This window comes from Symphalangus syndactylus, chromosome 11 (genome assembly GCF_028878055.3).
Source record: "Symphalangus syndactylus isolate Jambi chromosome 11, NHGRI_mSymSyn1-v2.1_pri, whole genome shotgun sequence".
NCBI lineage: Eukaryota > Metazoa > Chordata > Mammalia > Primates > Hylobatidae > Symphalangus > Symphalangus syndactylus.
The window spans coordinates 74787913-74805618 of NC_072433.2; the positions used below are offsets into that span (position 1 = coordinate 74787913).

Sequence of the window (17706 nt, forward strand, 5' to 3'; positions counted from 1 at the left end):
TTCCACAGGGAAATGCTTCCTGACTTACCTTTAAAATATTTTAAAAGTTTATTAAATTTCATGGTTTTCTCCTCAAAATAAAGCAGAGGTCCTAGACTTTATCTTGCTGCTTGAGCTTTAAGCGAATTATTTGGACTGCAAATAATGTTGGGAGCAGGGAATTGCTCAGATTGCTAACCTGAGTAGGTTGAAATTAGCTTTGTGAACTGTCACAAAAGATGTGAGGAGTGACAGTCTTTTTTAGTGATAAAGGTAAAGCTTTGAGGTTCTTTGAAATAATATCAACCATTGGAAATTGCTGAGTTTTGTAGTACCCTTTTCGCAAGCCTAGAAGCACTGATAAGCATATTCAGTTTTTCTCTTTTAACTCAAGTTCTTTTGAATTCTATAGATTATAAATTTTTCAAAAAAACATTCTGAGTTCTGAATGGAAGAATGGGTAGTAGTTTAACAGTAAAGAAATATTAAAGTGCTAAATTTATAATGGTTTAGCTGGAAGTGCTGTTGGACTTGGTGTCATTAGCTGTGCCCAATTCTATTACAGACTCTCCATCTCCTATAGCTGCAAGAACACTGATATTAGTGGCTAAATCTGTGCAGAACTTAGCAAATCTTGTGGAATTTGGAGCTAAGGTAAAAATATTTTAATACATTAAAATGTAATTTATGAATGCAAGTTTGACATGATAAAACCGTAAATTATGGCTTAAGTAAATTTTTAGCAGTGAAATTTTTAGCAATGAAAGATTATTTTTGTTGGTAAGTTTGTTTTTAAAGCATCTTGTTTAAATTTTACATTTTAATAGTGGAACTTTAAAAAACACCACTTTAGCCATTATAGAAAACAAATTTTTCAAGGTCCAGTATACTCAAATTCTCCCACTTTTAAACATAAAAATAATCAATGAGTACATTTTAATACAAAAATTCATTGAAAAATTTCACAAACATTCACTGTAAATGTTAAAACTCAAGATTTTATTTTTTTAAACACCTACACGTAATTGTACTAAGGATAATGACTAATATTCAGTTGGGATTATATCATGCCTCCTGCTTTTGTTACCTAATACATGACAGACTTCTTGCCATATGTGGAAATAGATAACTATTTCATTATTCTTAATGATGGATATTTAGATGGCTTCCATTTGTCCCTGTTATTGTTGTAACATACATTCTTGCATACATTTCCTTTCATACTTGTTCAATTATTAGCTGAACTTTGGAGTAAAATTACTAAGTAAATACATGTTTTAGGCTTTTGCTATGTTACAAAATTTCCTGTCAGCAATTTAAGATACTTTTGTTGCTCCTCACAGCCTTGCCAAAACTCATTGGATACTGTACTTTTTTTTGCCAATTTGAGAGGCATAATATTTTGTGTTTCATTATTTTATTACTGTTAGAGAGACTTTCATGTCTTTATCTTTGGAATTGCCTATTGAGGTCCTTATCTCATTGAGTTTCTTACTGATTTTAAAAGTGTGTGTTAATCTTAACCTTTTCCCTATTTATAGCATGGTTTTAAGTAGTCAGGATTTTAGTATGATGAGCAGTTAACTACGTGTATGGCCTAGGTTTTGAATTCATCTGAATCTTGAGGCAGGTTACAAATAAGATATTTAACTATTGCAGTCTTTATTATATTGTATTTTAATTCCCTGTAATCTCTGCTGGATTGGAACCTATGATTTGGGGCCATGTTTGAGTGAATTTATATGTAAGCAATTTGTGTCTGCCAGGCTATGTGTTATGATTTGTGCTTGGGTCCAGAATTTTCTTTCATTAAAAATACCCATACTCCTCCGTATAGCCATTTGCTTATATACTAGAAGGAAAATACTGTCATTATATGATTTAATTAATTCTTGTGAATGTGTTGCTGCTGCTACACCTAATTTATAAGAAGTATTGCTACATGTGTAGGTTTTGCTATATTAATTTGGTGCGATAGTAATTGCAATTTTTGCTGTTAACTGTAATTACTTTTGCACCAATCTAATAGGTCAGTGGTTTGTTTCTGGTGCATATAATAGAAGCATTTTATTTTTCAGGAGCCCTACATGGAAGGTGTCAATCCATTCATCAAAAGCAACAAACATCGTATGATCATGTTTTTAGATGAACTTGGGGTATGTATATAGTTTTTAGGTACTTTTTTAAGACTTATAGTTGGTATAGCTGAGTTAACCCATTTAAGCAGCAATCTTTAGAAAGATTTTGTATCCAAAACTAAAAAAACAAAAAGCCTGCAAATTTTTGTCTGCCTTCCTAAACAAAAAACAGCATTTTTGTTTGTAATTAAAACCATTTATTCTTACACTACATAGTTTACACCAAAGCATACATTATTGTTGCTTTTAGACTACCTCCATCATTTTTTAGGGTCTATATCTTGCTTTTCATATCCTTTTAAAGCTATCACATCTGACTGCCATGACATTCTGTTGCCTCCTTAGCTTTTTTACTTTGCTGCTACTATGTGGGGCTTGAAGCAAGACGATGACACAGTTCTAACCAGGTTAAATAAGTAAATAGACTGAAAAGTCTTCTTTTCTAGGAATAAAAGACATGGATTTGGTGTTACACTTGATTCAGTGGGAACACTTGATTCAGTGGGAATATCTGTGCCTCATTTGGGCCTTGTTAATAAATAAAATGTGATTACAAAATTATGAATGAGGGTATTTTGTAATTTCTAGGAGCCTGCCTTTCTTAAGTTAAATTTTCATGATTGAACAGATTTTCAGGTACTGAGTCAGTTTTAAACTAAACTTATTAGTAATTCAGTTCATATATAGAGAAACCAGGAAGGTGCATGTACATGTGAATAGAGCCAGGTATAATGCATGGTATTAGGGAGTGCTAGGATTGGAGATTGAGGTGTTCATGTTCTGTCTTAATGTATTCAGATTCAGTTAAAAAAAACCACCACAATTTGTGGCAAACAAATCAGGAATGCCGTGAGTCACTAGTTTACAACCTCAGGTATAAAAACTAGCGTATGAAAAATTATGGCATAGCTCTATATTTATAGTGAAATTTATAGTGAAATTGACAAAAATGCTAAAAGTCCATCATGCTTCTATATGTGAACTGGGATATAGCTGGTCAATCACTGGAAAACAAACAAACATTTTTACTATAATGTTTAAGGAACTGTGTGAGAAGTTATGACACACAATCTAGGATTTCATACTGCTTAGAATCCAAATATGATACTACTATATTTCTTCACCACCTGTATAAGCCAAATTTATTTTTGAAGACCCACCTCAATTATTATCTCCTTCAGGAAGCTTTTGCTGAACCCCAAACATGAATAAAATAACTTTTGTTTTACCTCCTAAGCATCCCCTGCGTATCTGTGATATGTAACTCTGTGTTGCTATGATTACTTTTCTAAAGTCCTTTCTACTAGAGTCAGTTCTCTGAAGGCAAATATGGTGTCTTTCATCGCTATAATCCTTTAATCACTGAATGTATTCTGAGTATCTGTGTTTCTCTATCCCATAGAAAACATTGTTTTGCAGTTTTTAGCAATGTAAAGCAAATACTGTCACCATTTTACTGGTAATCCAAGCCCTTGTTAAATGTTACTCCAAGGCTTAAAATAACACTGGCATTTAGTGTTGATAAAGTACGGGTTGAGTATCCCTAATGGTTGAGTATCCCTAATCTGAAATCTGAAATGCTAAAAAATCCAAAACTTGTTGAGCACCAACAGGAAATGCTATTTGGAAAATTTCCAATTTCGGATTTTTGGATTAGGGATGCTCAACTGGCAAGTATACTGCAAGTATTCCAAAATCCGAAACACTTCTAGTCCCAAGCATTTTGGGTGATACTCAACCTATACTATAAACTTTAATTACAGTGACTAAGTTACTTTATGAACCTTATCTGAAAGTACCATAATTAATACTGATTATTCCCACACATTAGCAAGTATTCTGAGCATAGTCCACAGATAATTGCAAACCTGACAGGTTCTCATTGCGTTTTCATAGTACAGTTCCTACTTATATGCGTTATCAACTTAGACAAACTACAGGAGCTTAATAATGAAATTTCATGTAGGAATTTTAAATTTAGGCTGCATTTAATCCAGATTAGCAGTTAACCTACACTATTTGGCATATGTTCTAGATTTCAGATATAAAGCTAATTGTTAGGAAGCCACACCCCCTGACCCTTATTTTTAGAATAGCAATAATATTGTACCACATCTATCATGCTATGGAAAAAAATGGAATCTGGCTTTCGTGAATACAAAGGTTACAAAGTCTGTATTTTTACCATCATTAATACTAAATATTATATTTCAATAAGAATCTTTAGAATTTTAAGAGAAATTTGAGAATTAAAAAAAAATTATCTAATATACCCAATTAGAATCTAAAGAAAGATTTGTATTTGTAACAAAAAATTAGCCGGGCATGGTGGCAGAAGCCTGTAATCCCAGCTACTTGGGAGGCTTAGGCAGGAGAATCGCTTGAACCTGGGAGGCGGAGGTTGCAGTGAGCCAAGATCATGCCAATGCATTTCAGCCTAGGCAACAAGAGCGAAACTCTGTCTCAAAAAAAAAAAAAAAAGATTTGTATTTCTAAATGCAAGTTTACGATTCCCTTAAAGAATGTACCTGAACTTCCGGACACTACAGAGCATTCTAGAACGGACCTGTCCCGTGATTTAGCAGCATTGCATGAGATTTGCGTGGCTCATTCAGATGAACTTCGAACACTCAGTAATGAGCGTGGTGCACAGCAGGTAGGCTTTTGCCAGCCTTCATTAACAATGATATTTCAAGGATGTAACACTTTTGAGAGGTAATAAATAGCTGAATTCTGGTTAACATTTTTATCTTGTTACATTAAACTTTTGAGACTCTGCATCATATTACAAAATATCTCAGCAGACAGAAATAACCGGCCCAGACTAAAATGATGTACATTTAATACTGAAAAACATCAGGTTTTGCTCTTGAGTCCGAATGTTAATTCTACTGGAAAACAGTGTAACAATACTTTGGTGGCATATGTGAAAATGGCTAGTTAGTCAATATTGATTTTATTTTTTCTTTCAGTTTCTGTCTTTTCTCTGTCACATACAGATACAGTGCATGGCCAAAGTGATTCTCAAATTGTGAAACAAATGACTATTATTTGGGATGTTTGTTAAATTTCACATCCAGAGATTCTGAAGTGTGGCCTTGAAAGCTGCACGTCTAACAAACTCTTAACAGGAATTTATAGGTATTCTGATGCAAGTGAACCATGGCCTACACTTTGAGAAACAGTAGACTACAATGATAAGACTTCTATCTGCCGTCTGCACCAAACAGATACAGATTAGGACGTATTCAAAGACCAGACCAGAATTTGAAGGGACTTAACACTAGGTCAATTAAGATATTGGAGATATAGAACAAAATGAGTTACATTTTGAATGTCCTCAGCTGACGTAAGGGCCACTGAGAGGAAGTGACCACAGGGACAGTTTTGACTAGTTTCTAATGTAGTTTCAGGAGATGGTGAATGCTGTCACTGCACTGGCTAACCATTGGCAGGGATTTTGTAGAAGGGATTTTAAAGCATTGAGTTTGGTGACTGAGTTCTCTACAATCCTCAAGTCCTGTTCCTCCCCGCCCCTCCCCCACCAGCTTTCAAAACTAATAAACGACTTGGACTTGCCTTAGATATTAAATAAAAAATAAAAGCCTTTTTTTTTTTTTTAAAAAAAAGAGAGGTAAACTGCTTCTGGCAGCATGTGATAGTGTGATAGTTCTGGCCTAAAAAATAGGAGCATGCCAAACACAAACGAGTTTCTGTTCGCTTTAGGGTATAAAAATTCTCTTAGTTATTACCAGAAATACTCAGCCAATGACTGAATAATAGAAACTTATGTTTTGAGTGGAATTGTAATATTTTATGCATCCTTTGGTTTGATATGGTTTTTTTAAAATCCAGGTTCCCATCCTGAAATTGCTGACCGAGCTTTCATTTATTTTCATACCATTTTTTCCTCTGTCTAGCATGTATTGAAAAAGCTTCTGGCTATAACAGAACTGCTTCAACAAAAACAAAACCAGTATACAAAAACCAATGATGTCAGGTAGCAGCCTTCGCCCCAGTGTTCTGCATGGATTCAGCATGCCCAACATGGTAATTCACTTCAGTTTAATGTCTCCTTTGCTCTTGCCAAAAAATAGCACACTTTTCCACATTCCAGTGATGTGTGAGCTATGCAAACAAAATCCAAGATTCTGCTGGTGAATAACTATGCCAGCAACCTTGTAAGCTGTCTGTGCAGGATATTTGCACTATTTCCACATGGAATCAATTCTTTAACAACCTCTGAGCCTTGGTGTACAGATCACCTTTCACAAAATGAAATGCTATGACTATATCTTGATATCTTGAACTTTCAAAATATATTTTCAGTACACCCAGTTGCCAAAGTTTTGCTGTCTCTTAGAGAAAGAACTATGTAATCAACTGACAAGAAACACATTCTCTTATTGACAATTGTGTATAACTGGATTGCAGACTGTTCTTACTGTAACTACTTCCTGATTAGGAATATGACCATTTGACTGTTCAATGATTATTTGTATTTACAGTTTCCAGAGTTTATCATTATAATAGGAACAATCTTTGCTGTATACTTTAAAAAAAATACTCTGCTATTTCTCTTGCTGGAACTGTTGAAAGAAAATATATAGAATGATCTATTGCTCATCAGCTTTATTTTTTAAACATACTACTTATTTTGTTGAAATTGTCAAAGACTGTATTTAGAGCTCATAATGCTTTGTTAAATGTTTACAACAGTAAATAGTTTGAATTCAGTAAATATTATTGGTTGTTGTATTGATCAATGCATGTTACCCATTCAACCATTTTATAGACTACCAATTTCTTTTATGTTAACTAGAATGCTTTTGTTAAAAGTTATTTGTTCATTATTTGTGCTACCCCTTTGATTATGCAGACAACCTCATCAGCTGCCTAACTTATCCATCTTTGAACTTCTGACTACTTGTTGTATCTGCTGGATATTTAGTTCAACTGTATAGTTTTATTTACTTCTGTATGTGTATTTTTGTGAAGTATTCACAAAGGTTAAGTTAAAATAAAACCAAGGGATATCTTGCATAATTGATTACTTCTGTCTAATAATCAGTCTAAATAGAGCTAAGCATTTAATTTGTTTATTTTCTTCCTCCTTCGGAGGCAATTTAAACCTTAGCACCAGAGCAAGGCCCAGGGAGAAGCTGAAGCTTTAGATTAGTATTTTTGCTAATGGCCTCTTTTGAAAAGGATTCTATATATGCAACAATCCCTTCCCTCTCATAATTGTGCAGGGCAGATAGATAGGAGATATAGAATATATGTGGCAGAATGATATTGGTAATCAAAGTGAGTAAGACAGGAACCCAAGGAGGTGTTCTCACAGTAAGGAAAGGCCTAGATTCCAAGAGCAACACTTTTTGCTATTCCTCTAATGTATAAAATACAGGGAAAAAAAATGCTAAGGGCTTAAAAGATGTCTGCTTAATAGTTCCAAGCTACAGAAGGCAATTATTTCTATGGGGGCTGCTAATCTATGTGGCTTCAATCACAGTTTAACACTGATACCAAAAATCTCAACATGTCCCATGCTCCTTTTCCTTGAAATCAACTCAATTCATTCCATTCTCTCCCTTCTTGGCTCTTTTATCAAATTACTCTCCTTTCCATCCCTTCTGTTTTTAGCTGGATTTGGACCAACATAGTATCCCAGGTGGTCTCCTTCCTGGGATAGAAAACAGGGAGGATATGGACTAGTCAAGATATTTTTGTTGTGCACTTTGGCTCCCGCTAATCATGCCTCAATCTTTAGCCATACTAACCTGTCATTCCTCCGTCTGAAATCCTTCTCCCTTTTATTTAAAATCACAAACCTGACTTACCCTGCTTCTTATATTTTAACATCATTTGTCTCTCAAGTTGAAATGGAAACTTGTTACTTACCTTTGTAGGCCCTGTAGTAACTAGCTTGTCAGTGTTGAAATAAAATCTCTCACACTTTAACTTTTTTAATGGGGCTGGGTGGGAAAATTTTCAGTGATAAGTGTGGACCTTGCTCTGATGCCAAAGTTTGGCGATCTGAAAGGGAAAATGAGACAAATTGTGAACATTTTGTAATTCTTTCTAGAGCCTAGCAGCAATGTACTTAACTAGGACCATGATGGAGGAGTTATAACTTTTGGCTTCTTCCACTCTGCTTTTGTAAAAATCTCACATCACGAAGTTTATTCCTTTCACTCTAGAATGAGAAAAAAAAAAAAAACAACAAAGAAAAAACACAGAACTCAAGCCTACAGTGTAAAGAATTGTTAGAGAGGTGAATATGCATATAGTAAGTATTGCCTTAAAATAGATGTAACTATAATGGTACCTACCTTTCTGCAAAGTACAGCCTGGGATGTATTGAGACTGAGGAGGTGTGTGTATTTGTGCAATTTAATTAGATTCAGGACACTTGAATTACTCGGAATTCCTTCAAGCCAGTTTTCCTGAAGAAAATCTGGCTTGATAAACAGATGTCCACAGTTTGGTTCCAATTATAATAGTTAACACTTACTGAATACTAGTGTATGCAGGTACTATTCTAATTAATCCTATGAAGAGTAGGCATTTTTATCTTCCCCATTTTCAGTGTGGGAAACTGGCACTTAGAGGTTTAATAACTTACCAAGGTCACATAGTGAAATACAGGTAGCCATGATTCATATCTAAGTAATTTGCTGTAATAGTCTGTGCTTTTATATTTTTATATTGACTCATTTCAATTTGAATTACATTTCTCGAACATATTTAATCTGCAAAATTCCTAGTAACTGTTATAATCTACTTACACGGATTCACTTATAGGTGATCTAATAGGTTAATTATAAGGCTGTGGTGACGTGTGCCTGTAGTCCCAATTACTCAGGAAACTGAGGCAGAGGATCACTAGAGCCTAGGAGTTTGAGACAGCCTGGGCAACACAGCAAGACCCTACATCAAAACAAAATTAAAAAACCACAACTGAATATACAATTTGCTGCTACCTACTTATCTATACTAGCATAAGAGTTTGATGTAGACAGCTATTCAAAATCATATATTTGGTTTTTTTAAAAAACCCATTTGGAAATGTTTTCGGGTAAGTAAAGAAAAATAATATTCATTACCCAGACGACTGGATTTCAGTACCATGTAACAGTTGAAATACCTTCTGCAGTTTAATAGTAATGGACAAATAGCTAAGTATATTAGGATGGCATTCAAAAAGCCATTTATAAAGGTTTCTAGAGGGCAAAACACATTCCTTAACACTTTTAAAGCTGGCTGCTAAGTTTTGGTTTTTGTGGTGCCTTTTTTTAAAACAGCATAGGTTTGCCTATCATATTTTGCTTAAAAAATTAGTCAAATGAGTTGCAGCTTTAATTTGATATTAGTCATGATGGAATAAGAATATTCAAAACAGGTGCTATTCTAGCTCTTTTGAAGATGGTTTATTTTACATAAAGTTACTGTGAAAGGGAAAGAAAATAGAAAAGTTTTAATATATTTTATGTTTTCACATTATACTTTTTAAATAAAGTTAAACGTTTGATATGCTTCCTACTTCTCTTGATTAGTTAGCATTGAGAAATCAACTTCAAATGGTTAGAGAGATTCTACCAGGTCGTCGTCAGTCCATTCTTCCTAAGAAGGAAAAAAAGTGTGGTAAGGATAAACTGAAGCATAACCAGTATTGTTTACCTCTTACCTCCCCTTAAGGAAAATGTTCTCCTTTTAACCATGTGGATTACAAAAGATAAACCAGGAAATTTTATAATAGTTCACTGTTAGTAATGTTGGCATGGTCTCACCAGACCCCTCCAATGAGGAATAAAGGTTACAGCTGTGACCTTTTTCCTCTGATTATTCACTTATCTGACTTGACAGATACAAAAATTTTTTTTAAAAGGGGGTAAGGGAAAAATCCTTGGAGAATAAGAAATAAAGCAAAAATGTAGTATGTATGTGTATTGCTTCTGCTTCCTATGAACACAGGAAGGATTCTTAAGTAAAGACAGAAGAGAGAAAAATCCCTTTAATAATGGACAACAGTACTGTACGTAAGGAAGTATGCAAAAAATGAAAAAACGCACAACTCTATAATGCTTGTACTCTTGGAGAATAAATCTTAACAGTATAGTCACACCAGAATGTATAACAAAAATGACTCAGAGTTCATTTTTGGAGTAAAACATACCTCCTCATGTTTGGATTTCTTTGAGACGTAATCATCATCTTCATAGCCTTTCCTCTTCTTCCTATAATTAAGCAACTATCAATAAGCAATCCAATACCAGCCACAGAAACTATAAAATGTAAAATAAACTAGCAAGGCTATAGGCAATATCATGTATCTACTGAAAAACAAGGCCTGGATAAATGGAAAAAGATAAAGAGCTATGGGTAGGGAAAATGATACTTTTAAAATCAATCTTTAAATTAAATGCAATTCTAATTAAAATCCCAATAAAATTTTTCATGGAATTTGTCAAGTCTAACACTGAACCTAGGAAAGAGTGTGAAAAAATAGGAGAGAATATAAAAAAGAACAGTGCTGGAGGACCTTGTCCCAGTTATCTTCAAAGCACACTACGAAAGCTACGGTAACTAAAAGTGAGATATTAAACAGATCAATGATCAGACTAGATAAGCAAAGTAATGACTATGCAGAAGTACGAATTTAATGTATGATAAGAAGTGTTTCAAGTAACTAGGAAAACATGAAATAAAAAATGAGCTGGGACCTGCTGGGCACAGGAGCTCACAATTGTAATCTCAGCTCTTTAGGAGGCTGAGGCGTCAGATCGCCTGAGCCCAAGAGTTTGAGACCAGCCTGAGCAATGTGGCGAAACCTCATCTCTACAAAAAAATTAAAAAATTAACCAACGTGGTTGAGCATCTGTAGTCCCAGCTGCTCGAAAGGCTCAGGTGGGAAGATTACTTGAGCCCAGAAGGCGGAGGGTGCAGTGAGCCAAGATCGAGCCACTGCACTCCACCTGGATGACAGAGACTTTTTCTCAAAAAAGTGGGGTATGGGAGCAGCTGGGGCAAAAATTAGTATTTGGAAAAAAGTTGTGAAAAACAATGGAATATATCATATATAAATAAGTACAATCAGCCTTCTGTATCCTGTGGGTTCCACATCTGGACTAAACCAATTGCAGATTGAAAACAAGGAAAAAAATTCTATCTGTACTGAACGTACAGAATTTTTTTCTTGTCATTATTATTCCCTCAAGAATACAGTATAACTATTTACATAACGTTTACATTGTATTTAGGTATTATAAGTAATCTAGAGATGATTTAAAGTATATGGGAGGATGTGTATAGGTTATATGCAAATACACCATTTTGTATTAGGGCATCTGTGGATTTTGGTTATCAACAGAAAGTCCTGAAACCAATCCCCCATGGATACTGAAGGATGACCGTATGTAGAGTCTATAAAGCACTACAAACCACAAAAATGTGGCCAGGCACGGTGGCTCATGCCTGTAATCCCAGCACTTTGGGAGGCTGAGGCAGGCGGATCATGTCAGGAGCTTGAGACCATCCTTGGCTAACACGGTGAAATCCCGTCTCTACTAAAAATACAAAAAAAAATTAGCCGGGCGTGTTGGCATGTGCCTGTCGTCCCAGCTACTTGGAAGGCTGAAGCAGGAGAATTGCTTGAACCCGGGAGGCAGAGGTTGCAGTGAGATCACGCCACTGCACTCAAGCCTGGGTGACACAGCAAGACTCCAACTCAAAAAAAAAAAACAAAAAAAAACCCAGAAAATTGGGCAAAGGGGATAAATAAGCAATACAGAAGAAATATAAGTGACCGTTAAATATGGAAAGTTCAATGTCCCATAATCAAGAAAATGCAAATTAAAATACCAATGTGATACTTTTTCACCCAGACTAGCAAAAGCTAAGCATTGATAATTACCTGTTGTACAATATGTATGAAAAATGCAAAGAAAAAAACGTGACTTATTTCATAAATATACACTTATGGATAGACATGCAGAGAAAAGGCTGGCAAAGGTAAACAACTGCTAAGTAACTTCTGAGGTCATGACAGATTTGGGTTTTGATCAAAGGGAACTTTGGTTTCACTTGTTGACTGACAATGATGAAACAGTTTTTGTGTCATGAAAAATAAACGTAAAATAATTTTGAAGATCAAGGAAAACAAATATTTAGTCCTAAAGTAGCACTACTCATGGTAGCGAGTACCAGAGCTGGTCCGTGAACAGTTCCCAGTTTGCAGTGAATTAAGTATAGGAATTGTGTTTGGAAATTGTTTTTTTTTATTTTTTTTTATTTATTTTTTTTTTTTTTGAGACAGAGTCTTGCTCTGTTGCCCAGGCTGGAGTGCAATGGCGTGATCTCGGCTCACTGCGACCCCTCTGGGGTTCAAGCAGTTCTCCCTGCCTCAGTCTTCCAAGTAGCTGGGATTGCAGGCACCTACCACCACATCCGGCTAATTATTGTATTTTTAGTAGAGATGGGGTTTCACCATGCTGGCCAAGCTGGTCTCGAACTCCCAACCTCAGGTGATCCACCCGCCTCAGCTTCCCAAAATGTTGAGATTACAGGCATGAGCCACTGTGCCCGGCTCTAGAAATTTTTAATAGCAATTTGATATAATAATTTTATGACTGCTGAATCTAATAACACTTGAGTTTATGTTTTTGTCTTCACTTTTCTAGTAATTCATTTTTTATTGAATTTTACTACAGTATACATCAAGTGATTTTTTTTAAAAAGTCCTTCACAGTTTGAGAAGCACCCCTCAAGTACTCACAGATATTCAGAATTTGGCCCAGTACAAGGCAGATGGCAATCTGGAATAAAATGTAAGCTATGGCAGTTAAGAATTTTGGATTATGGTCCATTCAGTTACTTAGCTAGAAAGGGTAGGATTAGTAGTTCAGTGGTCTAATCCAGGGGTGGATCAACTTTTTCTTTAAAGAGACAGTAAATATTTTAGGCCTTGCAGGCCCTATAACCAGTTTCTGTTTCAACTACCTAACTTTTCTGCTGTATCATGAAAATAGCCATAGGTGATATATAAACGAATAGGTGTGGTACATTCCAAGAAACTGTGTTCTAAAAACAGCTAGTGGGCTGGATATGCCTGGTAGGTCACAGTTTGCCAACCCCTGGTCTAATCCCATTTCAAAATCAATGCAAAAAGAACATAACCAGTGCTGCAATACTTTCATTCATTAAAGCCAACATTACTTCTCTGTAACCACTCTGAAAAATTCCTGTTACCACTGAAACCCGGGAGTGAATGAAATCCACCAATTTCAAGTTCTATGCTAAACCATGCTTTGTCGTTATAGCTATAACTATAATAAAACAACCTCATATTCTGCACGCTTCCTAAGTCCGTAGATATTCCCCGACTACAACAGTATAGGTAAGGAATTTGAGTCATGTGTATTTGACATAAGGGCCTTGGAATGCTATTCTGGCTTTTCATAGGTATCCAGCAGCACATATTCACCAACTGCAGAAATAATACCTCAAATACATCTTAAATATAAGATGCCACAGATAACTCCCATTAAATTTATACAAATAAGGTATAACTTTAACAAAATGCATCCCACAGGAAACAGAAAATGGCAGTTTCATTAATCCTAGTACCTGTCCAAATTCCCAACTGCTTAAACACCTAAAAAAGTTTCAGTGGATCTTTCAATTTGCAAAGCATAAATTGCCAATTTTATGGTGATTTTCACATTCAGCTTACAAATCAAGAGACATTAAAGGTGTTCTTATGGCTAGCCACAAGAAGAAATTAAACGGCCTATCTTCCTATTGGCTTTATCATCACTATAAAGTTTGTCACTGAAAGAAGTATGCCGGGAGGCCGAGGTGGGCAGATCACGAGGTCAGGAGATCGAGACCATCCTGGCTAACACAATGAAACCCCGTCTCTACAAAAAATACAAAAAATTAGCCGGGTGTGGTGGCGGGCACCTGTAGTCCCAGCTACTCGGGAGGCTGAGGCAGGAGAATGACCTGAACCCGGGAGTCAGAGCTTGCAGTGAGCTGAGATTGCGCCACTGCACTCCAGCCTGGGCAACACAGCGAGACTCCATCTCAAAAAAAAAAGTAGTATGCCAACTTCCTCTACTCTAGCTAACAGAAGAGTCTGGAACAGCATATTTGTTCCTCAGACCAGATATCACAACTTCAAAGAGATGAAAGATTAAAAGGACAGGAAAAGGTAAAAGGATTCCTTAGGAAGACCCTGACCCCTGAAATCCCATGAGAAGTAACAGAACAGGACAGGGCCTGCAAGCCAAAGAACATATGAGTCACAGCAGGATCAGAGCTGCACAGTGAATGCCGAACTATTACCTTAATCTCATTAGAAATGTCCATTCAATAAAGAAAATCTGATTTAATGGATCAGTCAGCTTTCCTCAAATGAGCAAACACCAATAAAATGATTTACGAACCACTTGGACTGGATAACAATTATGTCTATTGATTAACACTGTCACATTAACTTACGTGATTACGTTAAGTGCAAGCTCAGCAGAATGGCATCGCTCCAACTTCTGTTTCAGAACAGCAACTTCTTCAGATCTGGGTGGTTCATACTTTTTTACTAAGTTTCTCATGCCTATGTGGATACCAAAAAGAATTTAAACTGAATAAGCAAACCTCCTCATAGAAAGGGAGCTGGTTACTTTTCCATTTTGTCACAGGAAACAACACTCTTCAAATGACATGGTTATTCTCAGGATTTGCATTATTCTGCATTTCATTCTACATTAAAATCCAATAAGCACGGTATGTTTAGTTCAAGTAATTACGGCTCTCTGCTGTTTCGCCCATATCATATACAGCATAAAGCACACTGTATAATCTAGTATTAATTTTTGGCAAATCCTACTGGGGTCACTTCTTGTTCAGTTTTAAGACTTAAAAAAAAAAATCCCTAAATGATTTAGTGAACATGTTTTGTTCTCTGTCACCAACCATCTTCGTAGTATTCTATCCCGTAGTGGGCCAAGAGTATACTTCCTGTTTTCAAAGGAAACTGTTATTACACAACATGCAATAAAGGGAGGATGCTTAGTAAAAATTTGTTAATAATCCTTTGCTTTAACAAAACGCAGACCCTATACAAAAATGTCCACTTTAGGTTAAAAGCAAACACTATATCAGTAACTTTATAATTGCAAAAGCATCCTCTAGCTGATCTTGTTATTCAACTATAATAAACCAAAGGATACAAATTTCAAGATTAGGGGAATGATGAGAGATCCAATGGGCTTATTATTACTATTAGCCAGCCATGTGATCCAAATGACTACACTACTGACCTATTTCATAATGCAAACAAAGCCGTATTTTTAACTGAATTAATACTTGTAACTCAACACCCTTAGGACAGTATCTATGTTCCAAAAATTACAAATATCTTAGTAGCATTAAAACTTGAGTGTTTTATGAAGAGCTGTTTTTATTTCATTTTAAAATAAGTGGAGCAAAATAAAGGTATTGAGAAGAAATCAGTAATAAAACTAAGCTATGAAATGAGTACAGTGGAATAAGACCTTTTACCTACTAAATTCTATGATCCTAATAATAGCTACAGTCAAATCACAATTAGCTTTTAAAGTGAACCCCCTAGTGGTGTAACTAAAGACCTACAGTTTATAATTCATGAATCACAGCCGCCATTCTCAAAGAAGGAAGCCCTCAGGATCACTTCGAGCAGAGAATCAAGAAATGATACATAGATGCCCTGATACATAGATGCCCTGAAGCATCTTAAATTTTAAAACACAAAATATATAAAATGTATACCCATTTACTGTCATCGAAGATCAAGATTTCAATCTTATATTCTACTGGTTTAATATTTAATTATAATACACATTTAATTAACAAGAACAATTTATACAAGAAGGTTTGGAAACAAACATGATTGACTTTTAACCCCAAAGAGTAGCTTAGCAGGCATGACCAAGTGTGCCACGGGCAAGAATGGAGAATGCTGGCTAATCCAGCCAATAAGTTAAGTAGAGATTTACTCAACTCTTAGGACAGGGTTTCTCAACACCAGCACTAATAACTTTTTGGGCTGGATAAGTCTTGGTTACACAGGGCTATATTAGTTTCCCGACATTGCTATTAAAATTATCACAAAAGTGGTGGCTTAGAACAACGGAAGTGTATTCTCTCATAGTTGTGGAGCCCAGAAGTCTGAAATGTTTCACTGAGCCAAAATTAAGGTGCTAGAAGGGCCATAATCTCTCTGGAGGCTCCAGGGATGAATCCACTCCTTGCCTGTTCCAGCTTCCAGTGGCTGCCAGCTTCCTTTGGCTTGTAGCCACATCACTCCAATTTTCACGGCAAGCATTTTTAAATCTTTCTCTGCTGTCTTAACAGTGCCTTCTCTGAGTTTGTCAAATCTCCGTCTACCTTTCTCTTAAAAAAAAATTTATCTACAAAATAGAAGTTCCAAATTTAAACATTATCCTTAAGTTATTTCCCATTACAACTTTTTCAGTGCCTAGTATGTTTCTTTATTCTTTAAAAGGATCCTGTTGTCAATCTCTAAATCCTTTCTAAATCTGACTCTATTTTCACTCTTTGCATAAGTTCCATGTATATGAACACTACTTCCTTCTATGTACTTTCTATTTGTTCTAGACCAATGTGTCTTTCATGCTTCCATAATACAGTAATTCAATGAAAAGAAATCTAAACAAAAATCTATGTTATATTTCTAGTTAAACACCAAGATATTTATTTAGAAAGGAGCTTTGTATTAGAAGAACATTTTGTAAAGTGTTCTCTTTTACTTACTTTTCATTATATCTAGTAACTGTGACAGGCAAGTTCTGTTCTCTCTCAGCATCAGACTCTCTGATAAATAACTAGCAAAGAAAAGAAAAAAAATCTGTTGAGAACATACAGCACATTGAGAAAACATGACATCATAAATTATTTTCCTCCATCCTCATCAAAGGCAATTAAAAAACTTTTAAATTTATGAATGTATAATCTGTAACTCCTATGTTTTAAGGATTTATTACCACTTACATTAAAAGATGTTTATTGTTCCTTTAAGTTTAGTGACATTCAGGTACAACCTTTCGGAGGGAAAATAGTATGAAAGCAACAGTAATAGCCAGTACTTATAACATTTATATCTTTTAATATAGAAGCCCAATGAGTCTAACCTTATTTTACAGATGAGGAATCTGAGTTACAGGGATGAACAAGTCATGATCTTGTAACTTGCCCAAAGTAATAAACTAGGAAGCAGCAAAACTGGAATCTGGCACTAGTAAGGATTCTCTATTCCCTTAATATGAAAGCCATTTTATCTATAGTTGCACTTTTGTGGAGTAACAGACATTCAAACCAACAAGACTATCACCTAATGCTTTATAAATCTATTACATCTTATTTGCATCAAGTCCAAATCAAAGGTGTTAAACTTCTTTATCAATGTGATATAAACCCAAATTACCTGTTTTTCTCAGAGCCACTGACAGTATGAAAATACAATTTCTATATTAAAATTTTAGTTACTCTGAAGTTTTACATACCTGAACTTGACCTATAATTGATAAAAGCC

The 17706-nt window shown here is 35.3% G+C and overlaps 2 protein-coding genes across 10 annotated transcripts in view; one reads left to right on the forward strand and one right to left on the reverse strand.

The window, feature by feature from the left end:
- The window catches only part of RASA1 (RAS p21 protein activator 1), a 122978-nt gene extending 115815 nt beyond the window's left edge, over positions 1 to 7163 (forward strand). For all 3 annotated transcript variants that reach the window (XM_055233024.2, XM_055233025.2, XM_055233026.2), the window contains exons 22-25: positions 545 to 633; positions 2058 to 2135; positions 4639 to 4773; positions 6038 to 7163. In XM_055233024.2, coding sequence (XP_055088999.1) covers positions 545 to 633; positions 2058 to 2135; positions 4639 to 4773; positions 6038 to 6121 — 386 coding nt within the window. In that variant the 3' untranslated portion in view covers positions 6122 to 7163. The remainder of the gene's footprint in view (positions 1 to 544; positions 634 to 2057; positions 2136 to 4638; positions 4774 to 6037) is intronic.
- The window catches only part of CCNH (cyclin H), a 101658-nt gene that overhangs the window by 73485 nt on the left and 10467 nt on the right, over positions 1 to 17706 (reverse strand). For 4 of the 7 annotated variants that reach the window (XR_010114454.1, XR_010114452.1, XR_010114453.1 and 1 more), the window contains exons 6-9: positions 16929 to 16999; positions 14619 to 14730; positions 10294 to 10354; positions 8019 to 8153 (exon numbers count right to left, since the gene is read on the reverse strand). Coding sequence is in view for 3 of the 7 variants with exons in the window: in XM_055233033.2 (XP_055089008.1) it covers positions 10237 to 10354; positions 14619 to 14730; positions 16929 to 16999 (301 nt within the window). In the remaining 4 variants the exon portion in view is untranslated. Of the gene's footprint in view, positions 1 to 8018; positions 8154 to 9532; positions 9741 to 9765; positions 10355 to 14618; positions 14731 to 16928; positions 17000 to 17706 lie in introns of those variants that run through there. The other 3 variants (XM_055233032.2, XM_055233033.2, XM_055233030.2) reach the window with 3 other exon arrangements.